At 45.7% G+C, this 26,766-nt stretch overlaps 1 protein-coding gene across 3 annotated transcripts; it reads left to right on the top strand.

The window, feature by feature from the left end:
• Nucleotides 1–368: 368 nt before the first annotated feature.
• Nucleotides 369–25,439, top strand: rin1b (Ras and Rab interactor 1b). Of its 3 annotated transcripts, XR_010328844.1 has the most exons (12): nt 369–991; nt 12,726–12,872; nt 14,178–14,292; nt 14,575–14,647; nt 15,071–15,162; nt 15,618–16,009; nt 17,711–18,239; nt 19,946–20,251; nt 21,275–21,406; nt 21,851–22,017; nt 22,488–24,449; nt 24,524–25,439. XR_010328844.1 is itself a non-coding variant. In XM_064325749.1 (11 exons), the coding sequence occupies exons 2-11, from the start codon at nt 12,726–12,728 to the stop codon at nt 22,809–22,811; spliced, it is 2,271 nt and encodes a 756-aa protein (XP_064181819.1). In that variant the 5' UTR covers nt 369–991; the 3' UTR covers nt 22,812–25,439. The 3 variants fall into 3 exon arrangements, 2 of the variants coding, with proteins under 2 accessions (XP_064181819.1, XP_064181818.1); XM_064325749.1 differs by having other exon boundaries at nt 17,717–18,239; nt 22,488–25,439; XM_064325748.1 differs by having other exon boundaries at nt 22,488–25,439.
• The last annotated feature ends 1,327 nt before the right edge of the window (nt 25,440–26,766 follow it).

Here is a 26,766-nt window from a genome sequence, read left to right as displayed (position 1 = left end):
AAGTCGTCTGTCACTTGCCCCCGCAGGTAAGAGTCCGGTCCGGTGAAAGCTCTCTTGCGCGCGCTAAAATGCTCTTATCGCTTGGTGCCTCGTGGCCCGATGGCGCCGGAGTGCGATCCATGACAGCACCACTCGCTGGCCATTTCGGGATGCTCAGCACAACAACCAGGTTGGCGAATGCATAATGCACTTAATAAACCCTGATCAAACTTTTATTCGACAAGAGGCAGGTGTGTGGGTCGACTTTCAAACACAAAAACGTGTTAATTGTTAAGGACCGCCTCAAGCATTTTTTCCTAGCACAGAATCCACGACTCAGATCAATCCATTTACATAATTCAATATTATGAACAGGATAAAACTTGTCTGCATACTGTGCTGTATCACAAACAATTACTATTGTTTGTGCGAAATGTGTCTCCTGTAGACTATGCACACCTACGCTGCAGCCAGGTAACCACATTTGGCAACTACTTACCATGCAGGGAGGTTCATTTACGGGAACAAGTAGGCTAAAGCACACCTGGAAACTTGCTCATTTAAAAATGTGGCAAACAGAAATTATTGTCGACGCAAGTTTCTCATCTCTGTCAAGTTAAATATAGAAACACTTTGGATCGTACGTCTCACAGGGAAGGGTGGACGCATGCGTAAATCAAAAGTACTGTAATTCCTTCGCTCAGAAAAAAGTTTGATGGTGTTAGAAATGAGCAGGAGAGAGAAAGCAAAAGAGACGCAAGGAAGACGGGGATAGAGTTAAACCCTGAATCACTGCTATAGAGGAAGTAAGGAGAGAGGAACCGATTCCCCCTCACACACAATGCGTCTCCGTCAAGTAAAGATCGGGTTCCTCGACAAATAACGCAACTTATTCAACATGAGGAAAATAGACATAAGTTAGATAGTGTCTGTCTACGCGTCTAAGAATCTCATGGATTGAACTACAGATTTTTCCCCCGCCTCTGCCAACCTCTAGGGAGAAAGCGAGAAGGTAAGTAGTTTATCTCAGAATAATTGTGATTTAATCCTCGTAAATTAGCCTCTGTCAATATTTAGTGGTGGGATTTCTCTAGGAGATGTCCCCGAATCAGTGGTCACTGAAGACAGTAAATGCACGGGCACGCGCAATGGGTGAATAAAAATACCGGAATCTCGTATGCTAAGGTGGGCTCAAAAGAATATTAAACAGGGAAGGTTCTGTACCTGAAGTAATATGTGTTTGTATATTGACATGCGTGGAAACGAATATGGCAAACCTAGAAAGTGCACCGTAGAGTTTTTTTTTTTTATTTAAAAATTTTCATAGTGGAATAATTGGATAATTTCTTCAAATTTGGTATAATTGTGTACGCTTGCATACTGAAATTGGGGGAACTGAGTTCCACGCGTCACCGCAGACCATCAAAGAAAGAAAGGCTTACAGCAGTTGTCCGTCACTGAAGAGCTTCTCAGTAATCACTGCGTACTCAGTTGTTCTGAAGTAGCCAAAATCGGTTTGATCATTTTTACAAAGGTAGTTGAACGCAATTGTTTGTACGCGAAATTCTGAAATGCGCTTGAATATATTCAACGAATTACCAACGTGATATTAATTTGTATCACAAGTTTGCTAAAATCTTATGACATGGTAGAAGTAGATTGTTAAAATGACAACAGTCGCTCTGTGAAAGTATAGTTTTATTACTTGCATTAACTACATTAATTAGGTCATTTGTAAACTACAGTGTTTAGATGTGGGCTATCCCACCATCCGCTCCTCGCGTTGCAGTTTTGAAGTTAAAGAAAGCTTCATAATAAGCTAATAGAGTTTACAGACGACACTTTACGGGGAGATCATTTTTGTTGCACAGTGTCTGCCCACGCTATCCAAGCTTGATCCAGTCTCTGAGCACAGAAAATAAAATATCGTTACATAATTCCCAGTAAGTGCACTTGCGCGCGTGCGCGCGCCTGTGTGACGATTTCAGTACCCAAGACGACAGGTAACCTGCATTTACGTTTTGACTGGGAAAGCCGTATTTGTCTTTCTGAATTGTCAAGGGATTTACATTAGCTGGAGACAGTGGCGAAGATGAATAACCTGCTTGTGCGAACCTGTGCCTTATTGAACATTTCGACAGCGGGGCACATAAACCCAACAGAGACCAGACAGATGTGTTACACAGTGGGTAATTCGGTGAATTTGAATGTGAACGCCTGTTTTGAGCTCCTTTAACAGCGGCCAGGAGAGAACTCGTTCAACATGGATATGTTTTTTACAGTAAAGATGCTGTGGTCCACAACAAGATTTCAGAATAAAGAACAGAACCCGGAAACAGGATATATTTGAAATCCCACTGTAGGTTCCTTATGCTGAATGCTTCGAACAGTGAGATGTTCTGTTTTATCCCATAAAATACATACAATCCTCCGATAAAGTAGATAAGTTTCCCTTTCACATCTGTGGTTGGTCTCATTGATCCTCCTGTGGGACAGATTGGCAATGAGTCCAATCACCTGAATCTCTTATAACATAACACTGCCACTGCTTGATTATGAGCGCTTTGTGATTGGCACTACGCAGATGCTGGACTTTTAACGCATTACTTGAAACCTCAGGCCTGGTCCTGATGCCAGCTCCTATTTTGAGGGGCATGATTCAGTCATCTTCCACCAATGAAGTATGTCTTGACATTGCAGGTTTGTCCTTAGCTTCGGAATTATGGTACGTTCAGTTACTGTATGTGTTGTGGGGGTGGGTGGTAGGGTTGGGGTTGGGGGGGTTTGGGTTGTGACAGCACTCAACCTGCTGCTATGAAACGAACCTGTTGAATCATGGCGATAGCAGGCCCAGGATATTCAGAATCTGCCCAAATGGGACACAGCTGTGGGCCTTAATCTGGCAAATGGTCAGCACTATCATTTCACTGCTGGAAATGGAAACTACCTGCATGCACACAGTCAGCCCAGCAAACATTTTTGTGGTGAAAAGTCGGCGAAACTCCGACTTTTACGTTCATGTGAAAACCTGGGTACGCATTGGTTGAAATGTGAAAATTTTCTAGCCGACTAGTGTGTAGTCAGACTATATACCCGGGTAACACCTGAGCTTTATTGGGGTTAACTTAGTCCGTTTATATCAGGACCCATCTCTCAACTTATCTGCCCTGTCTAGGTTCTGGCTTTTGCTCACTGGGAGACCAGCCAATTGAGCCAAACTCTCAAACTCTCTGGCGCATCAGGCCTCCGTAGTGCCAGCATCACCCGTTAATCAGTTGCCTGTACAGCGTCTCCTCCGTGCTAACATCATACCGCTACAAAACTACACCGCTCCCGTATGTCCCCTGTGCTGAGAACAAGCTACTTAACCTGTGACGTGCCGCCGTCGATCACAGCCACATTGTTGTTTTCCACCGTCAGGCCAGCCAGGCTGAGCCAAGGGGGTCAAGTGAGCTCTCGATGAAAGCCTCATTCTGAGGGCTCAGACTCGCCGGGGCTGCTTGGCTGTCTGCTGTCAGCCCTAGGATGCGCCGGTGTCATCCGTGGCGTTATCTTTGAAGTTCTACTCATAAGACAGTTAATGTCTGTGTTTTGGTAACAAGTTGCCAGACGGGCCATCTGTGAGCCACCTGCGATCATCATCATCATGACCCTGGCTTTGCCCCAACCGTGCAGACGAGGAGCATTAGAAAGGGCCAAAATTAAGGGTCCGACACACCAACAAAGAAGGAATGAGACGCTGAGGTGGAGAGGGAGAGAACAATTTTTTTAGCCAATTAAATCAGGGGATGATTCGGTGGCAGAGAGTCTTGACATCCAAAGTGAAGCCCAACAGCAAACAACAAGTTCTTCCTCTCCAGATTGTGCCATGGGAAGTATTTGGTAAGTCTCACTATCAGATTCAAATATCTTATCAGTGTGCCTAATGTTAGCTACTAGGCTAGCAATAAGTAAGAGTTAGTAGTAGTAGTACGTTTGCTGGTTATAGTTTTAATTGTACACAGCTCATAGTTAGCAAGATAGTTAGCAAATAAATTAATGTAACTGTTTATCATATTATAATGTGTATGCTGTATAGTTAGCAAACCAATCAATAGCCCAAAGGTGTGAACTGTTGCCAACTGAGATGACTGGTGTTCGTTGATGTTGCCTCATAAATGAACATTGCTTTGGCTGTTTAGTCATAGAAATTTGGGATATCGGTTATAATCTACCAGAGACAGTTAAGGTTAGTTCATTTTAACTAGCTAGCTATCTTTAGCCACCTTAGGGGTAGGGTTGTGATCTACTGAAATACAAAGCCTGACGCAAAACATTTCATTCTGTTTTAAGGTTCCTTGAGGTGAAACCTTTTAACAGGGAATGTGACAGACCTGGAGAGTTGCTAGAAGAAACAGCTTTAGCTGGCTAGAAACCAAAACGGGGGAAGGAGGGGGGAGACAGAGAAGAATAATGGCATATTTGTAATTCGGTCAGTTTTTTGTCACCCGCTGCACTGGATCTTACTTTCTTTCTATGGAGTTATGGATATTTAAAATGTTATGCTGAAATAATTATTTTAAATGTTTAAAATGTTTGTGAATGTACGCAACAGTTACCAATATAAAGATATGGTTTTCAGTTGAACTTGAGAATGTTTTGTATCAGGGAACTGTTGATTTTATAAGTACACACATTACATATAATAATATATATGCACACACATCTTATTATATATAATCAGGGCTAATAGTTAGATACATGCACAGTGTGTGTGTGTGTGTGTTTGTGTGTGTACATACAGTATATCTTATTATATGTGCACAGTAAAATGTTCAGTGTTAAATCAACTCTTACAGAGTAGGCTACATATGGTCCTACTCTGGTTTGTATTGGACTCCTGTGTACTCTGTTAGAGTTGAATTACACTGGTCATTTTACTGTGTATTCAGTTTATATTTATGATTTTTTAAAACTCTAGAATGTATGTGTACAAATAAAATACAGAAATATGGGGGAAATTTGAATTTATTTTGCTATTTTGGTCTGGTACTGGGTACAAAGTGAATTTAGCTAGCATAGGCACTTTTGGAGGCAGGTCATTTTAAAACGATACTTGCAATGTTGCAATGGAAATAATGGGAAAATGAACATACTAGGTTGCTTTATACCTTGAAGATCAATTTTTGTCTGTTTTTATCAGATAAGCTATCTACTATTGATCATTGGTTAGAACTTTTTATTGTTCAAGAAACATTTAAAAAATTGCTCAGAACGTGACTGCAACAAACAGTTTGGTTTCATAGTATGCTACTGTGACGGAATTCATGCTTTAGGTTTTTTTTAGTATTATACAGTTGCTGTTTGGTGGGATGACATTATCGAAACCAGAAAGTCTAATATCACAAAATATTTTATTCTTCTTATGGTCAGCTAAACAGTTGTTTGTTTGCAGATGCGGATGTGCATATTTCTGAGTGATGCAAAACAACAGATCAAATGTCAGAATTATGGAAGCATATTCCATTTTAAATTTTTCTGCATGTAAAACTCTTGGTGATACTCTACCAAAAAACAAAAACAAAAAAAGCAATAGCAGTGCGCCTATGCCTTTGATACAACCATGCTGTTTGCTGTATTTAAAACTGAAGATAAAACAAAACATTTTACTTCTTTGTAAAAGAAGAGAAACGGCGAGACCTGTAAGAAATTTGGAAAAAGGATTCATCCTACGCCTGCCATCTTCCGTGCTCGCATTTATGTTTCCGGAACATCCTACCAAGCTCCGCAGATGGTGGCATCGACCAAAGCCGGAATACCTGACATAGAGTGTTCAAATTTGAAAGCGGAGGTGTGAGCAGTACCTGTGTCGTTAAAGCCTCTCAGGCAACAGCTAGCTGAAGTGAGCACCGTAAACAAGACCATTCAAACCCCCCAGAAGTACAGTAATAATGTGACCAGTTTAGGTTTTAATTTGCCTAAACCGAAGACGCTCACATCTGGACCCCAAGGCCAGGAGTACTGTTGCCTTTTTTTTTTTTTGCTCTCTCTCAACCTGCTCACCTGAGCATCCCCGTGATTTAATTGGCTAAAAATGTGTTGTCTCCCACTCCACCTCAGCTGATGTGTGGTGAGCGTTCTGGTGCAAAATGGCTGCCGTGCATCACCCGGGTGGGTGCTACACATTGGCGGTGGCTGAGGCACATTTCCCCCTCATCACTGTGAAGCACTTTCAGTCAATGGCTGATGAGAAAAATGCTATATAGATGCAAGGAATTATTATTACTACCCAGTAGTTAAACGATTGTTTAATTCACGCCACTGATTGGCTGGAATCTCAGCGCACCTGTTGTGCCAGGTATAAATCAGACTGAAGAGCCAGATTTTTTGAGATTTGGCCCAGCCTTGTTGGGTGAGGGGGAAAAAAAAGTATCCAAACAAAGCCATTATGGTAGCGGTTGCCAGAATGACACGTCAGTCTGTTTCAAGTGGCTCTCCGGGATCGTTATTCGCAGGCGAGAGGGAGAAAGCGTGTAGTTTGAGCGGCGCGTTTGCCGAGCGAGTGGTGCTCGAGCCGCCGTTCGCGCCGAGCGGGTGGCGGGCCGAGGCCGGCGTCGTGACGACCTTTGCCCCGAGCTGCCTCCGCCCTTGCGCCCGTCCCGCTCGTGCCAGGGCCGGTCTGACGCCGAATCAGGGTCTCGCTGCAGACCGAGAGAGGCAGACTGCCATTTCCTGGTTGTTGTTGTTGTTGTAAGTACACCCCTACCGCAACCCCCCCCTTTCCCCCTACTCCTTATTCTTTTGTCCAGGGGGTCTCAGATTTGGTTCTGCTTGCTGCTTGACGCTTGACAATGTTATTTCTACCTTTTGACCCTTTGAAGAGTAGGTTTTCTTTGATGAATGCCATTTCTACCTTTTGACCCTTTGAAGAGTAAGTTTTCTTTTTGTGTGTTTTCTGAACATTCTAAGTCAGTGTTCTAGAACTGCTTAGTAGTGATTGTTACATCAGCGTTAGAATGTTAAGTTAAGAGCATTGGAGAGGGGATATCTGGTGCCCACAGAACCCTTAGCTCTAAAAAATTCACCTCCTAGATGAAGCGTGTTTGGGCCAAGTGTTTCCAATGAGACGAGGCTAAGGGTGAACTGGCGCCGTGATGATATTTTATATTTTGTATTGCTCTGTGACCGAGTAGTAAGCTTGCAAGGCACAGAGACAGTGAATGTAGGACACCTGGCTCTGTGTGTCTCGGCATCCATTCAGAGTGGTCTGGCAGCTGCGAGATTTGGGGGGCTGGGGGGTGGGGGTAGACGGTGGTGATTTCTCTTTCCCTCTCTCTCTCTCTGTTCACCGCTCTCTCTGTCTCTCTCACTCTGTGTCTCAGTCTCTCTCTGTCTCTCTCTGTCTCTCTCTCTGTCTCTCTCTCTCTCTCTCTCCTCTGTCTGCTCTCTGCTACTCTCTGTCTCTCTTTTCTCGTCTCTCTCTCTCTCTTCTGTCTCTCTCTCTCTGTCTCTCTCTCTCTCTCTCTCTCTCTCTGTCTCTCTCTCTCTCTCTCTCTCTCTCTCTCTCTCTCTCTCTCTCTCTCTCTCTCTCTCTCTCTCTCTCTCTCTCTCTCTCTCTCTCTCTGTCGGCGGGTTACATAAGCGGGAGGCTGTGTGGGCTGTGTGATTTATGTAAGGGGGACCCGAGTGTCCAGCGCCACTTCTCCCGCTTGCAGCCGCGCACGTGCGGAGTCAGGGCCTGGCTGCCCCGGCCTCGTCTGCTCACAGCTGTGTGTGTCTCTCCTGCAGTGAGGCGTGTGTGTGTGTGTGTGTGACTGTGCGTGTGTGTGTGTGTGTGTGTGGGTGTGTGTGTGTGTGGGTGTGTGTGTGTACTTATGTGTGTTGTGTGCTGGTGTGTGTGTGTTGTGTGTGTGTGTGTGCTGTGGTGTGTGCGGTGTGTGCGTGTGTGTGTGCGTTGTGTGTGTGTTGTGTTGTTGTGACGTTGTTTTGTTGTGTGGCTGTGCCTGTACGGATGTATGTCACCACCAGACTCAATGCAGTTAAACAAACAAAGCTCTGAACCGCTGCTTGTGCCAAAATGAATACACACAGACTCGAAATTACTTGCCATTAAGCTACAGTCTTTTAGCAGATGCTCTGATCTACAGTGACGCGCAGGAGAATGGAAGAGTATCGATCTTTTTGGAGTTTTTGGAGTATTAATGCCAGTGAGTATATATGCAGCATCACTACCCACCAGTGGCCTAAAGAGGTGGGCCTTTAGCCTGCATCTGAACGTGACCCAGTCATTCTGCAACAAGATCGTGCGTCCCTCTACCAACAGTGAAACCGGTTTTTTTTTTTTACCTGTTCATGTTTTTAACAGAAGAGGCAATGTTGTGAGAGACAAACATTCTGTTTCTGTGTTTTGAACTAAAAAAAGAAAATTTTTTCTTCAAATTTATGCCGTGATTACTGAGCTTCCTCTTATCTGCAGCCCTCGCACTATAGCTCTGGGAAAAAAAAAGTAACACAACACAATCTTCTCCTTTTTTCGGTCCGGCAGTGGGCATCTGGAGTGTAGGCAGTTTTAGCATTTACTTTAAAGCAGTTTTCTAAATAAAAAAAAAGGCAGAAATAGCACGTTCACACTAACATTACGCCCCCCCCCCCCCCCAAATGGACTGCTGTTCAGCTGAGCAAGAGGAAGAAATTCTTTTTGTAATTTGTTGTAAACGTCATTGTATTAAGAGACGTTTGCGCTGCTGCCAGGCCTCTCCACGTCCTCCGGGACCCTCGTAGCAACTTTTCTGAAGTGCCCTCCTGTCAAGCACATCTGTTCAACCCCCCACTGGATCCCCCCCCCCCCAACCCCCGAAGTGGTACAATGAACCCACCACTACAGTCAGGACAGTAGAGTCACTGTCTATGTTCTGCTACAGACAGCTGTGTCTTGGCTCAACCAACGGCATGAACTCTTTTTATGAAGTTTTTTTTTCTTTGAAGAGTTCACTTGTCCTACCTATAACTATTACATAACCTTTAGCTACGTAAAGCTCTTCTGTCAATCACATCCCCCCCTCCCACCCCCAAAATCTACGCCCTAACCCCCCCCCAAAGTGGTACAATGAAACCCCCCACTACACTCAGGACAGTAGAGGCACTGTCTATGATCCACTACAGGCCAAAATCAGTCCCCTTGGGAGTGACTTGGCTCAACGGACTGCATGATCTGTGAGCATTTTTGGCTGGACCGTTTTTGGCCAGCCCTACAAACGCAAATGTCTGTGAGTGAGTCACTGAGTGATGAAACTACACCATTGGTTGGCCGAGTTATGAAGTTGCACCATTGGTCGGCCGGAGAGATCCAGCCATATCCTAGGTTTTGACCTGGTCTTGTTTGAAGAGTTCGCTAGTCTATGGCACGTCTAGCATACATTACATAACCATTAGCTACGTAAAGCTCTATGCTTACTTAAAGTGCTTCTCTTGTGACAGGTCCTCTGTGGCTCTTAACATTATGATGTTACAATTTTTTAAAAATTAACTGCCACTATTTGCTTGCGACAGGCAGACAGATGGCTGAGGGTGAGTTCTGCTCGTTTGCCGAAAACCTTCATGCATGCAATTATGTAAGCTGCGTTTCCAGGAGAGCATCGGCTGAGTGCCTGCGCGTAAACCATTCCCTGTACGCACGAGTACGCTGGCTGTCCGAGGTGCAGGAGTGGGAAATGTACAGCTGTAGGATACAGGAACCAGCTTCTCCAGCTACCTTTTCAGAGGAGTTTTCTGGCCCGTTCCAAAAAAAAAACCTGCCGCTCTGCTCCGCTCCGGGAGGGGCGCGAGCGCCAGCGACTGATTGGGAATGCCTGGTAGGATGTGTAGGCCTTTGTTGCCACGGCAACCATCTGCTGCTATGCTCGAACACTCTCTGGCAGCCCACACAATGTCAGCACTGTGACATCCTGCATGAAGTTCTGAGAGAAAGAGAGATAGAGAGAGAGACGGAGAGAGAGAGAGAGAGAGGGGGGGGAGAAGCAAGGGAAAAGAAGGAGAAAGAAGGAAGAGAGCAGGTAATTAGGTACCAAAAAAAAGGAAATAATTACTATTCCTCCAAGTGATATCAAAGCCAACCAAAAAGATGTTCTAAAGATAACAGGTTCCGTCAAACTCGGACACACACACAGACCAAACACCTGCACACACACACACAGACACACACACACAAAGACAGACACACACACACACACATACATACACAAATAGCTGTACACGTGCACACACAGAGAGACACATACTCAGACACACACATGCACACCTACATTACTGCAGTGCCTTAAAATGAATGTAACTGCAACTCTGTACGGCAGTGATTTCACCAGGACCTCAAACATTTCTGAGAAATTAATTAGCTCTCTCCCCCGTTGTAACGCCATTTCCCTTGGACACCGTTCGCCCGGTGCCAGAGTTATACCCGGTTTTGCGTCAAAACAGAACGAGAATAGAATAATGACAGCAACTTTTGGCTGCATCGTACGTGGAGTGCCTGATTCACATTCCGCCTCCCACACCAGTAGGGGGCTGAAGAGGGGCGGAGGGGGGTGGGGGGGAGGGGGGGGGGGGGGGCGCGCGCTTGTGGGCTCGTGGGTGTTCGGGGGCGTCGTGATTAAATTGGAGCTGCTGCTGGTGCTGCTGCTTCTGTGTCGGGGGGCCAGGCTCCAGACACCTTCGGTGCATTAGCATCCTGAATTCAGGATTAATGTGAATAATCCTGTGCTTTGTTCCCTCTCGTTCCCCTTTGAAAAACGTAGTCTCTCTTCATGCTCCATCCGCGTGCCAGCGCGGTACATTCATTTTGCACTTGCAGTTGCCCTGATGGATCTACCTAAGCCCCATTCTCTGCTTAGTGATTAAGACAGCTTTGGGTTTTTTTTTCTCTTCATGCTAATTTTAAGGTCTGTCTATATCCTTGTGCGCTGTACGATTGGTTGTATACATATCTAGGTGCTCATTTTAAGCGTGATGCCTTATTAGAGATATGCCACATCCACTTCTGTACGTGTGCCCGTGTTCTTGCAGGGCTACGCTAAACACCGCGATGACCAGCTTGGCTCTTTGAGGAAGAAAATGTGCCAGATATATAAATTATTTTTGAGCCTTTGTGCCATCAGATCAGATCGCAACTATGTGACTAGAATGTTCTTAAGCAAACATTGTACTGCTGATGTAAGCATCACTGCTGGTAACAGACAGCAACGGAGTTCTAGAAGACTGACTTTGAATTTTGAAAAAACGTTCCAAAAAAAAAAACCTACTTTTCAAAGGGTTTTAAATGTACCAGTGCCATTTAATTGACCAACTGGGGAGAATGTATGCCCCACTTAGGGAAAAAAGCACCATCCATCCAGCCATTTACCCATCCATCCATCGATCCATCCATCCATTATCTAACCCACTTGTACCTGGTCAGGGTCACAAGGGGGTCTGGAGTCTATCCCAGCATGGATTGGGTGAGGAAAAAGCACCTTTATAATAAAATAGTCATTTAGGCTTCTGTGTATTAGTATTATACATGGTGGAGCTTGGAAATACGGAACTTATTACAGACAAAAATAGCACTGGTTGGAATCGTAGGTCGGATACTGCCTTCATTTCAAAGAAGGGTATTTTTTTCTGCAAATATCATATGGCAGACGGGTAAAAATGTAAGCTATGCTTGGTTAAGACTTCCTTATAGTGGGTTGTCTGTGCTTATAGAGGACAGGGGTGTGCACATCTGCACAGACGCTTCTCCGTGTGTTGTGTTTTAGGAAGAACCCATGTGTGTATGTGTGTGAGTGTGTGTGTGCATGTGCATATGTGTGTGTGTATTATGAGTGTGCGTGTGTGTGTGTGTGTATTCGTACGTATGAGGCAGAATAAATGGTAAATGGTAAATGGACTGCATTTATATAGCGCTTTTATCCAAAGCGCTTTACAATTGATGCCTCTCATTCGCCAGAGAAGTTAGGGGTTAGGTGTCTTGCTCAAGGACACTTCGACACGCCCAGGGTGGGGTTTGAACCGGCAACCCTCCGACTGCCAGACAATCGCTCTTACCTCCTGAGCTATGTCGCCCCCAATAAGTGTGTATGGATGCGGTAGGTTCTCGTGTGACAGTTTTTGTGTTATTTTATAAACATCCTGTTGATATTTTGTTAACGTGTTATTTGGCACTAAATTCAAATATTTCATGCCAATGTTTCATTTGAATTACAGTGCTGTGAAAAAGTATTCCCCCCCCCCCATCCTGATTTCTTCTATTATTGCATATTTGTCACACTGAATGGTTTCAGATCTTTAGACAAAATTCAGTATTAGACAAAGAGTGTGTGCGTGTTGTGTGTGTGTGTAGGTGTGTATATGTGTGCGTGCATGTGTGCACGTGTGTGTGTGTAAGTGTGTGTGTCTATGCATGCGTGAGTGTGTGTGTGTGTGTGTGTGTATATGTGTGCGTGTGTGTGCACGTGTGTGTGTGTAAGTGTATGTGTGTGTGTGTAAGTGTGCGTGTGTGTGTATGTAAGTGTGTATGTGTGTGTGTAAGTGTGTGTGTGTGTGTGTGTACGTGTGCGTGTGTGTGTAAGTGTGCGTGTGTGTATAAGTGTGTCTGTGTGTGTGTGTGTGTGTGTGCGTGAGTGTGTGTAAGTGTGTCTGTGTGTGTGTGTAAGTGTGTCTGTGTCTGTGTGTGTAAGTGTGTCTGTGTGTACTTGCGTGTGTACAGATGCACATAGCAGATGTGTGTGTGGCAGATGCAGGACCCTGCGTGTGAGCTGCAGCCCGGCTCTCTGAGGACCATCAGCGTGCTGGACCGCCTGCTTCTGACACACCCCGTCTGGCTGCAGCTGTCATTCAACTCTGACTCCGCCCAGCAGGTCCTGCAGGCGGAGCCAAAAGGGGTAATACACATACACACACACACAGATACACACACACTCACACACACTCACACACGCACGCATATACACACATGCATACACACACACGCACACACACACACATGCATAGACACAGACAGACTGACATACACTCAAACATACACACTGGCATACACACATATGCACACACATACACACTCTCTCTCTCAAATAGGCATACACACACACACACATGCAAATTATGCACAAACACACACACATCCACACACACACACCCATACAAACTCTCTCTCTCATACAGGCACACACACACACACACACACACACATGCAGATTACGCACAAACACGCACATACACATATACTGTACACGCACGTGCACACAGACACACATCACACATAGACACAGAGGCTGTGATTACACCGTAGTTTAAATGTGTTTTGGATCCGTCTTTCGCTGAATCTAGTGTCAGCTAAGGGCTCATTCTGATGCCACCATTTTCTCTTTACACTGTCAGCTAATGTAGCCCGTAGATATTTCTGCTGCCAACATAATCCACGCCATTTTGGCTTTACATATGCCTATGCAGCGAGGGCCTGATCTATGAGCAATCCATCACGGTGATTTATTCAATACAAATGCATTCATTTTGTTTGAATCACAAGCTGCAGTGTTATAGTATTATTCTCCTCAAATTACGTAATGTTGTTAGCTTAAAAAAAAAACGTTCAATTCAGAAAAATAAAAATGACAAAAAAAGACATCATATTTAATGTAAACATACGCTAAGTAAGAGGTGAATCCCTCAGTTTCCTGTATACTGCACTGTGCGTGCATAGGTGCTCTCTCATGACCTGCAGATCAGATGTAAATATTGACGTGTTAACATAATACTTATCCTGTGACTAGAAGTCGGATTGCAAGGAAGAGTTCTCTTCACACTTGAGTACGGTCCACTGTGGAGTGAGAGAGTCCCAGATCTCTTGCACACCTGCGCAGAACGTGGTGTGGATACCTGGCGTCGCCTGGCCGTGCGTGTGACAAGAGATCCCTAGAATGGGCCATCACCAAATCTAAATTCCATAACAAATATTACTCATAGTCTGAAGACTACCGTCAGCTGTGAAACACACACAGAAGCACACACACACACACACACACACGCACACAAAACCTGTGGTACATGTACGCTCACACTGATATAGCAGCATGTAGAAAGCACATAATAACACTATTCTTTTCTTGCTTTTAGGTAATTTCTGAATGTTCTGTGTCCCTTCTGACCGTACCTTCTCCTGCCCTCTTTTCGTGTGGCGCCCCCTGCAGGCCTTCCTGGTGCGCCGGTGCAGCAGTTCACAGAAGAAGGTTCTGTGTGTGAGACTGACAGAGGATAACGCCCCCTCTGCCTTCAGGCAGTGTGTCATCCGCGAGGAGGAATCCAGTACGTGTCTCACACACACACGCACATGCAGACACACACATACAGACACATGCACACACGGACACACACAGGCACACACACGCACACACATGCCTACACACACACACACAGACAGAAACACACACACAGACACAGACTCACACAAACACATGCATACACACACACACACACACATACACACACAAATTCTTGTGCTAATGCACGGGTGTAATTAGTGTGTTAGTGAGGTGAACGGTAGAGGTGCTGATACCAGCACTGACCAAACTGTCCCTCTGTGTTCAGCTTTCTCCCTGGAGAGTTCGGCCGTCAGTTTCCCAGACCTCTGCAGGCTCGTCGCTTTCTATTGCATCAGTCGGTAAGACCCGCCCACTTACTAAAACCCACCCACCCACTATGACCTGCCCACTTACTAAGACACACCCACCCACTAAGTCCCACCCACCCAATAAGACCCACATACTAAAACCCACCCACCCACTAAGACCTGGCCACCTATAAATACCCACCCACCCAATACATCCCACATAAAGAAGACCCAACCTGCTGGTACTGCTCACCTGGCCAGAAGAATCATAACCTGAGGCTAAAGCTAGCAACTTTTGTCAGTAATATGGACCAGGCTAGCCTCATAACTAATTAACACACTAGACACAACCGCATATGTGAAGCAAACCAACATGCATCTCACTGAATCCCCGCCTTGTTGAATATGACATAATCGTGGACCAATCAGGGCTGTTCCACAGTATGAGTCACTGGAGGCCATGGTCTTTTACAGAGACATATTGCCCTTCCCCCTGGAGCTTCCCGAAGCGATAGCTAAAGCCTCGTCCCACAGACAGCTGGAGTCTCTCTCACACATGGGCATGGGTATGTACCCCTAAATTCCCCTGCACCTACCAGTAATGAAACAGCCAGACTTCCGCCAAAATGCCCTGCCCCTCAGGGTGACCCATAGCTACTCAAACTGCATATGCACTGTAGAGGTTTTTCACCTTGCTGCCAGTTATGGTTACTCCTACCCATAATTCTGTCTTACCTTACCATTAAAAAACAGAAAATCTGCTGTGCTTGCTAGCTAGCTAGCTAGCGTCTTTCCGTTAGTTCACTGCAGAGCTCTTGTAAGTGCAGGAGAATGTAAGTGCTCTCTATAACTGATTTATATGAGCAACAGGACCAAACCTGGCTAAAAACACACCCAGTTCACTGAGTGTCTGTGCAGGGTCACTACAGCGCTAATACTAGCTAACCTGAGCAGGCAGATCGTTTCTGTCACGGCATCCCATAATCACGTCCTGTCCCGGGCCTTGGTGTGGCTGCTGCAGAATTTTGGAGCTCCCCGCTGAATTTTCGGACGCCGCGCAACGGCCCTCCCGCCGCGGACCAGCCGGGACAGGAGAGCCGCGGCCTGTTCGTGGGGCGTGGGCCCCAGCAGGGGGCGCTGTGCTACATAAACCCCCTGTTCCTGCGGGAGCCGCCCAGCCGTGGCGCGCTGCACAAGCGGCACCGCTTCAAGCGCAGCCTGCGGGTCCGCGTCTCCACGGAGACCTCCATGGCGCTGTCGTCGCCGCCACGCTCCACCGAGCTGGACTGCGCCGAGCCCAGCCTCCCGCTGCAGAAGAGGGCCAGCACCGCCAGCGGCCTCCTCAGGAGGACCCAGGCCCTCTCCCCGACCTCCGAGGAGGAGGAGGAACTGATCCCCAAAGACCCGCAGCAAGTACGGGCCCCTCCCCCCTCACACTCCGTTATTCTTATAATGTTACACTTCGTCATTACTGCTGTTAAACACTGCTACTGTTTAACTTAGTCATTATTACTGTTAAACACTGTTACTGTTACACTGTTACACTTAGTCATTACTACTGTTAAACACTGTTACTGTTACACTGTTACACTTAGTCATAACTGCTGTTAAACACTGTTACTGTTACACTGTTACACTTAGTCATAACTGCTGTTAAACACTGTTACTGTTTAACTTATTCATTATTACTGTTAAACACTGTTACTGTTACACTGTTACACTTAGTCATTACTACTGTTAAACACTGTTACTGTTACACTTACTCATTACCACTGTTAAACACTGTTACTTTTACACTTACTCTTTTACTGCTGTTAAACACTGTTACTGCTACACCATTACACTCACTCATTACTACTGCTAGACATTGTTACTGTTACACTGTTACACTGAATCTAGCAAGCAAAATAGCAACCTAGAGGTAAATACCAAGTAGCCAAACTGAGGGTTTCTGACAGCAGTTGTCCCCCATTTATTTTGTAAGAGTGTCAAAAATACAAATTTACAGCACTTATCGAGTGGTTATATTGCTTTTTGAACCAGCAAAATTAAGTTTCATACAGGATCACTCAACAGTTTTATCATTGATGCAATGATGCATAAAAAAACATCAAGCTGTTCATCTGCCACTGAGTGGATTTAGATGAGTTGCACTGTCCACACTGACCATGTGTGGATCCTTTGAAGAGTAGATTTTTTGGAATGTTTTTTCTGCAGTTTTTTTTATTTTTATTTTTTTTTTACCAGCAGTGATTGTTACATCACCATCAGAATGTTCAGTTTAGAACATTCTGATCGCACGTTTGCGATCTCACGCCTTGAAGGGTTAATGCGTTAATGCGCCTCCCAGTTGGCAGTGACTGATCGCACTCATCGGCGCTGGCTGCTGCAACCTCCGCGCTCGGTTAAGGGGAGCGTGCGCAGGCAAAGCGTGCGCTCTCCTCCGACGCACGTGATGTCAGCCCCCGCCGCGCATCGCACCGCTCTTCGCACATCCGCGCTCGTACAGACGTGAGCTGGAGGAAGACGCTCCGTGCGCGGCTCAACAGACAGACGTGCGGGTGGCTGATTGACCAGCTGGGGGCGCCATTGAGCAATGGTGATCCCTGCCAGCTGAAATTCTTGCTTCCCTGGGTGATGCTAGAGCCAATCATGCATCGCCCTGTGGGGTTGCTGGCCACAGCTGATACTTGCAGGGTCCAGAATTTATATTTGACCACTTTTTTTCTTTTAGTATTCTGCCTAAACCCCGCCCCTGTTGAGGTGACGATGACACATTGAGATGACATCACTCATCAAGTGTTTGCGGTCGCATATATATGGGTTGAGCACAAATCTCATATCGGGAGTAACACTTTCACGCAGAAACACACCACACAGTAATACGTATGTCCAGCGTTAATTCAACTCTAAAAGTGCTAATTCAACTCTCAACATGTTGTCCCACATTGCAGATTGGGAGCAAATGTCATCTGTTAAGAGTTAACACTGTTAGACTAGAATTAACACTAGCCATTTTACTCGCACAGACACGCTCACACGTGCAGGCACGCTGACGTAAGAACATGTGCCACAGGCGCCGGGTTGACCCCAAAATCTTATTTATCCCGCGAGAACCAGGAGGAGTCGGGTCAGGGGGAGGAGCAGGAGGACGGCGGGGCGGAGGCGGGGCTGGTGCTGGAGCGGAGGCGCGCCCCCTCCCTGGCGGAGCTGGACAGCAGCAGCTCCTTCAGCAGCCTGGAGGAGGCGGAGGACCGGCCACCCCCGAAAGCGGCGGGCCCGGCCCCCAGCGCCCCCGGCCCGGCCCCCGCGGCGGCGCCGCGCCACCCCGGCTCGGGCCTGCGCAGGATGAGCGCGGCCTTCGTCACGCTGTTCGCCCCGGAGAAGCGCGTGGCGCAGCTGGTGGACGAGCTGTCCCAGGACCGCCGCTCCGCGTTCGGGGTGCTGGTGCAGGACTTCCTGCTGCAGCAGAGGGAGGAGCTGGAGGCGCAGGCGCTGGCGCAGGGCTCCTTCGCCGCCGCCGCCGCCGCCGCGCCGCTGCTGCAGGGCCTGCGCCGCTTCCTGTCCCAGGCCAAGCGCTTCCTGCTGGACTGCGGCGAGCTGGAGCCCCCCATCGAGACCCTGGTGCCCGAAAAGGAGAAAGGTGCCACCCTCCAGACATGCACTTACACAACTGCATGTATGCCCACACACACATACTCAACAGACACAATGCACCTGCATACACACACATACTCATGAACACACACACACACACACACCTGCATACACACTCATGAACACAAACACACACTTGCATACACCTTCATGAACACAAACACACACACCTGAACACACACTCATGAACACAAACACACACACCTGCGTACACACATAAACACACACACACACACACACGCAGGAGAGATGGAGAGCTCACAATATGCCTGTTTTCATGCCCGGTGTGATGTATATAACGAGTAGGTGTATAAAACAGGGAATTGGTTTAGCTTTAAAAAATGATATATAGCCGCAAGATAAAGATACATGCCTACTCGTTTTCAAAAAGATATAAACGGGAAAAGATTTTTCTTTTGATGGAAACTATGTCACTGTTAAAGGTCTGACACGTCGACGGTGTCCGTTCAGTGTGGATACTCTCATTCAGGATCACTTCTGATTGGCAGGCCACCAAACGGTCGCTCTGGTGTTTAAAATGTAAACCGGCTGTTAATTACATAATGAACATGGTCTCCAGATGGCCCGTGCCAAATCTCCCTGTCGTGGGAAGCATGAGCACTTTGTTCCTCTCAGGATAAAAAGGCTCATTTAAAATCTATTCTGAATAAAACGGACTTGGATTTCACAGCGTTTTGTTTTCTTCGGCTCTGTATGGATAACGTAACAATTTTTTTTTAAATTCCGATTTCGATTGATTTATTATTCTGATTTTGAGTCACGAAGCTGAGATTTAAATGTAGTTGTTCGAGGGACCACTTCTTTTTTATTTCCCCTGTAAAGTGAGTACAGGCACGCGTCGCGGCGAAGCGAGCGTGAAGTCGTGCCCGTACAAAGTCGCGGTAAGCCGTCTATAATTGCAGCCGGGCTTTCGCTGCGGGTTTTTTGAACACGCTGAGCCGCTCTTTGAACGTGCTTTTTACCGCTATCTCCGCTACAGGGAGCGGGGCGGTTGTTGGCGAGGGAGAGCATTTCACAAGTGGCCACATTTGCTCAGTGATTTATTCTCTATTGCGTTGGTGGATGCATTAGCATTTTTCCCCCCCTATCAGTTATCATAAGAGATATCACAGTCCCACGCACACGTTAAGGGCAGTACAGTTTTAACTTCGGCGCAGGCAGGAAGTGCAGAACGTGGAGTTGGGGGTTTGCAAATGAAATGCACGCTGGATAATTTTGGCTGGGTCGGCAAGACTTGTGTAACCCTGACTGGCAAGGTTTTTTTTTCCCATAATGCAACTTAGTCTGTCGCCCACGCACAGCGACACCTTCCTCAACAGAGATATGTGACTGTCTGTATGCCTGTGTGTGTGTGTGTGTGTGTATCTCGCCCTAACAGCATGTGTTTGTGTGTGAGTGTGAGTGTGCGTGTGTTTGTATGTGTGTGCGTGCAGATCTAGCTCTAACAGCACGTGTGTATGTGGGTGTGTGTGTGAGAGAGTGAGTGTGTGTGTGTGTGGATCTAGCCCTAACAGCATATGTGTGTGTATGTGTGTGTGTGCGTGTGTGTCTGTGCATACAGCCCTAACAGCATATGTGCATGTGTGTGTGAGAGAGAGTGAGTGTGCATGTGTGTGTGGATCCAGCCCTAACACCATGTGTGTGTGTGTGTGTGTGTGTGTACACTCGCAGATTTGGCCCTGGAGAAAGCCATGTTTGGCTGCGTCCTGAAGCCTCTGAAGACGCAGCTGGACCAGACCCTGCTCTCCCTGCACACCAAAGACGGCTCCATGCAGCGGCTGGCCGACAGCTTGCGCGACAGCCAGCAGGTGGCGATGAAGCGCTTCGGGGTTCGCGTGGGCGTGCCCGACGCCCGCGGCTTGGAGAGGATGAAGCAGAAGCTGTCGCTAATGCAGCGCACACACTCCCCCATAGACAAAGTGCTGCTACTACTACAGGTCTGCAAGGGCATCTACAACGCTATGGGCCCCAACCCCGGTAAGTCACGCAGTTTACATGCTAATTTACACACTGATGCAGTTGGATCTGAAACCTTGAAATAATCCATCAGAAATACTAACAAAAATAATCTGCAACTCCCTGTACATTCAAAATTTCAGTGCAAAATAAATGTCTAACACACACCGTGCAATAAATACAGAAATGAATCAGAAATCATTTAAAATTGAGAGCCTGAAAAAAATTATACTTTTAAATGTCAGATTTTTTTATTTGTGGAGCAGCTCTTTTTAAATGTCAAAAGGCAAACATATTTGTTTCCTAACAGGCGATAGACTACTAAACTTCTGGGTATTCGTCTTAATAATGGAATATAATTCTTTATACTTTGTATTCAACATTGAATGAAAATAGCACCACTTTGAAGGTATACTAGTGTGGACCACAATAGGTTGCAGCAATTTAGCTCACTCAGTGGAAGCTATGCTAACCGGTTCATGGTAAGACCTTGAAAGGCACACATTTGGGAGGAGTATTTAAATCCCTGAATTAATGATAAAAAGAAACCAAACATCAGCCCAAGCTGCAGAGGTAGTTGGACAGCAGGAAACTAAAAAATCTTGACCAAGACCTAATGTCGTATTTGCGGATAACTTAAAGGCGCACACTGCCACCTACTGGGCTGGAGTATGGCTAACAAAACAGGTTACGTCCTTCTCCCTGCGCTCATAAACCAAAGCGGCCGTCTGCCTTCAAGCTGTTTGTAGCGGTTCTTACCCCATGGCGTGGTGTAATATCGCTGAGCAAACATCTGAAGCCCTGACTAAACGAGGTGTAGCGAAGCCACGAAGAGCGGCATCTTTTTTTCGGCTTTTAAAAAAGGATTAAAGGAGGAGGATTAAAGATTTCTTGGATAGAGAACAGCACCATTAGCGGGACACACACGATAAGGGTGTGGGGTGGGGGGGGTGGCCGACCTGCTGGGTGAAATTCCCAGGCCTGGGACAAAAGTTTTATTTTCCCCATTTTTCTACTCTCCTCTCCCTCCCCATCCACGTCCAGGACAGGAGTTTGGGACGGACGAGTTCCTGCCCGTCCTGTCCTACGTGCTGGTGCAGTGTAACCTGCCTCAGATTCTGCTGCAGGTCGAGTACATGATGGAGCTTCTGGAGCCTTCCTGGCTGACGGGGGAGGGTAAGAAATGGCGGGTGTTACCTGGCAACCTCAGGTAGAGCTTACTTACCGCGATGTAAGTGTTACTGGAGCAAGTCGGCCCCTCACGGCATTTACATTGATAGAATCCATCTGAGCGCAGTTACGTTGAGTTTGGCAGATGCACTCACCCACAGTGACATAAACACCTTCGATTTATTTATTTGTTTGTTTGTTCCATAAAATATATCCGTACTGCTGGATATTTACCAAAGCAATTCAGGTGAAGAACTTTGCTCGGGGGTAAATTGGCAGTGCTTCACCTGGGATTCGAACCCACAGCCACTAAACAAAAAGCCAGTTTTCCTAGCTATTACAGTGCACCGCCATGCCAAGACATCAACCGTGAAGTTGCAACAAACAACCATATTATACTCCGTGACTGACTGGATTCTGCCTGAATGAACCCACAAATCTGATTGGCAGGAGGTTATTACCTGACCAGCGTCTACGCCAGCCTGTGTCTGATCCAGAGCCAGTCCGACACGGTTCCGCCCAATGGGCTGACCCGTGAGGCCCAGGAGGCCCTGAAGGAGTGGAACCGGCGCCGGAGCCAGGAGGCCCAGAACCAGAAAGACGCCCAGCACAACCAGGTCAGAATCTTTCCGAGCGGGGAAACAGCTGGTGTCGTCAGATATGGTGGCATTACACATAAAGAACCAAAGAAAACAAATTTTACCCGGTTGACATGCTAACACAAAGAATCCACACATGCTAATAAAATGACCGGACACAGTGTGTACCTCCATTAATCCTTTAAAGGTATAAGATGACGAATACGAGATTAGAATGTTCTGAACTGAACATTCTAATGCTGATGTAAGAACCACGGCTGGTAGCTGAAGCAATGGAGTTCTAGAACACTGACTTTTAGCACCAAACTTTTGAACATTCCAAAAAACCCTACACATTATTCTTGTTATAAATTACCTGTTATGATCTCTGAATAAGTCTAGCGGTAAGCTGTCCCTTGTAACACAAAGCAGCCTGGGTGTTGGTATGTGTACTGAATCGCGGTAAAGGTCCACACCAGTGACGGTGTTTTGGCGGCTGTGTCCTGCAGAGGTTCGTGCGGGTGCTGTTCCAGGACGGGGACTGCAGCATCGTGCGGACGCTTCTGTGGAAGGTGGGGGACACCCCCGAGGCCCTGGCGCGCCTCTGCGTCCTCAAATTCGGGGTGTCCGACCCGGAGCAGTACGGCCTTTACTGGCGGGACGGCGGGGAGATGCGCCCCGTCCCCCCCCAGGCGCAGCCGTCCGACCTGCCCGCCTGCAGCGGGGGGGGCCCCACCCTGGCCTTCCTGCGCTGCGATCAGGACTTCGGCAAGGCGCGCAAGCTGACCAGAGGGGGCGCTGTAGACCTGGGGGAGTCCGTTTGCGAAGAGTAGGGGGGGTGTGGCCTGCTTTATTTTTGTGATGGCTTTGCGTGTCCGTGACAAAGGGGTGTGTCTTTGTCTCCCCCCCCTCCCCCGCCCCCTTCCGCATCCCGGCTACAACAGTGCCAGTCGTGGCCGATAGTTTCTCTTTCGTTTTGTTTCCTCTCTAGCTTTCTCTGATCGGCTGTGGAACCCCTCATTGTGGTCGGGGCTCAAGAACACACCCCGGTGGTCAAGGGGAGGTGGCTGAGACCTACTGGTCACGCGCGGGTGAAATTACCGCGAATGGCCAAACTCAAAACACTAAACAAAAAGAGTAACCCTGAAAAAATCCATCCGTAACATTTACACCAAGTCTGAGGCGCTACCAAAGCCGTTCACTGCACATGCTAACATCTTAAGCTTTGAACTGATGTTAGGATTCAGGCTCTAGCACGTTGTCCCAACTACTGATGAAGACTAAACGGTGAGACAGTCGTTGATCGCGTGATACGGGGGAAGACGATCGTAGGAGAGCCAGAATTCAAAGGCCTCCTCTGCCCAATCTGTGTCACAGGGACGATCATCACAGCCATATAAGGTCAGAACCCCTTATCCTGGCTGCTGCCAATCAACCCTGGTGATGTCACTGTTGTCTGCATCATAATGGCAGTTGGGAAAAGTTAAATATACTTTTTTTTTTTTTTTTAATCCACTTGAAATTTAAGAATAACTATTTTGGGAAGGGTTACATAATAACTTTTTTTAGACTCATTAACACTCGGAACACTGCTGTTGCCCTGCAACGCTTTCACAGCGAGATGAATTGTGTTAAAGAACATTATATTACACTGAGTCCTCAAAGTTGGTGCAATGCTTAGAATAACATCACAAATACCTTTACATCACAATAACCTTTTATTGTATTGTTTTTAATTTGTAATTATATCTCAGTAATGAGTTTGAAACGGGAATTCAGACATGCATCAGATGGCCTCTGCAAAGAATGAAAACTTAAATGCCTACAAACCCTTCCCCGTGATATCATATTTTTTTTAGAGAGTGTTATAGGAGAGACCTGTATGACAAAGCAACATAAATACATTTGTGGTGGTATTGGGGAACATGTAAGCTTTTTGTTTGGGCATCAGAAGGTTTGCATCACCAATAATGTACATTAATACACTGAAGGCCAAATACGCATCCATATGCTTGAAGCGATACCTGATTAGCCTTATTTTAGCAACACCAGAACAGCAGTGAGCTCAACAATTAATGTATTAAGAAAAACAAAATAGGAAAATAAATGCAGTCAGACCAATTTTTTTTGAGAGAAATATTGCTGAAATTAAGTGAGGTCAAGGTTTACTCCGCCGTAGGCCTATCACAGGGAAACGGTCCTGCATACAAAAAGCTAGTATGCAGAAGGTGAACACTATCCATCTCTCTCAGACGGCTGCCCATTGTGGCGTGTGGTTGGAGGCACAAGTCGACAAATGATCACGAAGTCACTGGACCCCTAGAGACTGTGCCCCAGTTAAGATGTTTACTAGAAAGAGAGCTCGTTCCACAAAAATGTGAGATAAGTAAACAAAATGAAAACTGTGTGCCGAATATCCAGAGGAGGGGGGGTGGTTATCATAATTATATTTAAATTACGTTACCGTTAAGGTGTCAGTGAACTCAGATCCGGAACGCAGAACAGCCGTCGCTGATTACGTTAGTACGAATTACGAGCCTATGAGGAGGATGACAGTTTTTCGTTGTGCGGATACTCTTCGTTCATTTCCCAGAACCTTGTACTGGAAGCTAAACTGCGCTCTTTGCCAAGTGTATCCTCGGATGCTGTTATAAAGCCTAAGAATGAAGGCACGTCTACTACAAAAATAAAAATGATAATAAATAATAAAATAAAAACCGAATGCACAATTTCTTACGAGAGAAAATTTTGATGTGGAATACAGCAGTCCTGCTGTTAGTTTTTCTTCCGTTTTACTGTTTTTTTTGGGGGGACAAAGCTGTGCATTTTGTTTTCGAAACTATTCATGGAATTCACTTCAGCATTTCACAAACAAAACATTTTAAAAACGAACAAAAAAAAAAAGAAACAAAAAACGAATAAAAATAAAATAAACAAAACAAAGCAAAAAAATAAAATAAAATAAAAATTAAATAAAAAAACAGCCCCGCCAAAAGGACATTGTTTATTTTTTGTATATCCTAATAACGCAAGACATCGTTAGGAAAAGCCTGCGTGTAGGGTCGCCATCTTGTGGTGGTTGAATGAACATACGCATAATCGACATTCTCAACATCATCAGACCTTTTGATCATATTTATTTTGTATAAATTAGCTGTCTAGTTTAACCATTGATCTAAATGTATTTCGTTTTGAGGTACAGATGAAAAACGTCTTGCTCTTAAAATATTTCCTTTGACAGTGATACAAAATTCTGCTACATTGAGATTAAGTGCATGCAGTATCTGTGTGTAAAGATATACAGGTGTAGTGTGTGGTGCATGTATGAACTGTGTTCTGAACAGGACAATGCAAGTGCATCCATGAGTTATCTGATTGAATAGCAATGCGCTTTATTTGTGCTCTGTAAAAACAATTTAACAATAAATGCAATAAAATGAAGGTATGTATGCAAAACATAATTGCCATGTTGGTTTTTTTAATTTATTTGAATTTCCACTGAAAGTTCTTGTTGTTATTGCTGTTGTTGTTGCTGTTATTTGTGGTTCACAAGTAATTGTGTTGGCATTTGGCAAACACTTTAATAAAAGCAACAAGTGTGCATGTAACATGGTAAATGAATACTGCACTTGTTACAGATAACCATTTACAGTCAAGTCTATAACCCAACAATAACTCCACAGACTGCAGGATTCTAACCAAAACAAATCAGAATATCTTAAGTCATGTAAGTTAAATTATGGTATGGGTATGTGGCAACGTTGGTTTTAAATGATGTGGTTGAGATATGGAGCAACCAACAGCAGGGTTTCCCACAAACTGGTATAACTGCAAAAACGGTGGACCTGCAAAACACTGAGCTACTGAGTTACTGTACACTAACATTACTCTATAGCAGTATCAAACTCGGGACATTACACCGGAATAAAGAAAGCCTTTGGTTCCACATGTCCAAGCTTGAAAGCTATTTAATTGTTGCTAGCTAACGGTAGGCCTACTTACTGATCCAACGCATTCTGCGACATGTTCCAGGTGGAAATGGGCACTACTAATACTAACTGTGTGGGTTCTTGTAATATTGCAGTACCCATGGGCTCCAGAAATAAAAACCCACCTTTTGAAGGTCTCATCAGAAAATAATTCCCAGATTTCAGTTTCCAGGACCTTTAATGCTCAGAAGACAATTCAACAGCGACATCAGGTGGTTAAAAAACTAAACAAAATTGCGACTATCGTTACAGAGAACGAGAAAATAAGTATGCCTAAGATTTTATGTAGAATCAGTTTTCCATTTAGTCAACATAGAAGTTTCCCCAGACTAATACCTGTTCCTATCTGTCGTTGGGATGGCTGATTACACGTCAGTTGTGATGGTCCAGACATAAATTGAGGCTGGACATTTTCTTCCGGTTATTTTCAATAAAAAAAGACGACTATTGAGGTGAGTTTTTAAAAACATTAGCTACGATTTGGAATATCTATCTTGCTACAGTGTAATAATCTGATTATATATTGCTATAGGTGTTACACGTTTACGCCATTTGTGTTAATCGCTGGAGCCTACATCATCGTCGAAAATGTTTGGTTAGCCAACTAGCTAGTTAGCCATTATAGCTAGGTAGCCAGCCAGCGATCAGTGAAGTTCAAATGAGATAGTTTCAGAAGAAACCACGTTTGCTTGCGAAGACTTGAATAGAATATTTAATAATATAACGGTAGGCTTCTTCGTTCAGCTAGGGTAGCAAACGTGTTGGTAAATTTTTATTTACGATTATAGGTATGATAGTA

Source organism: Anguilla rostrata, chromosome 3 (genome assembly GCF_018555375.3).
Source record: "Anguilla rostrata isolate EN2019 chromosome 3, ASM1855537v3, whole genome shotgun sequence".
Classification (NCBI taxonomy): Eukaryota; Metazoa; Chordata; class Actinopteri; order Anguilliformes; family Anguillidae; genus Anguilla; species Anguilla rostrata.
Note: the sequence above shows the minus strand (reverse complement) of the source record. Positions and strands in the feature narration are given on the sequence as shown.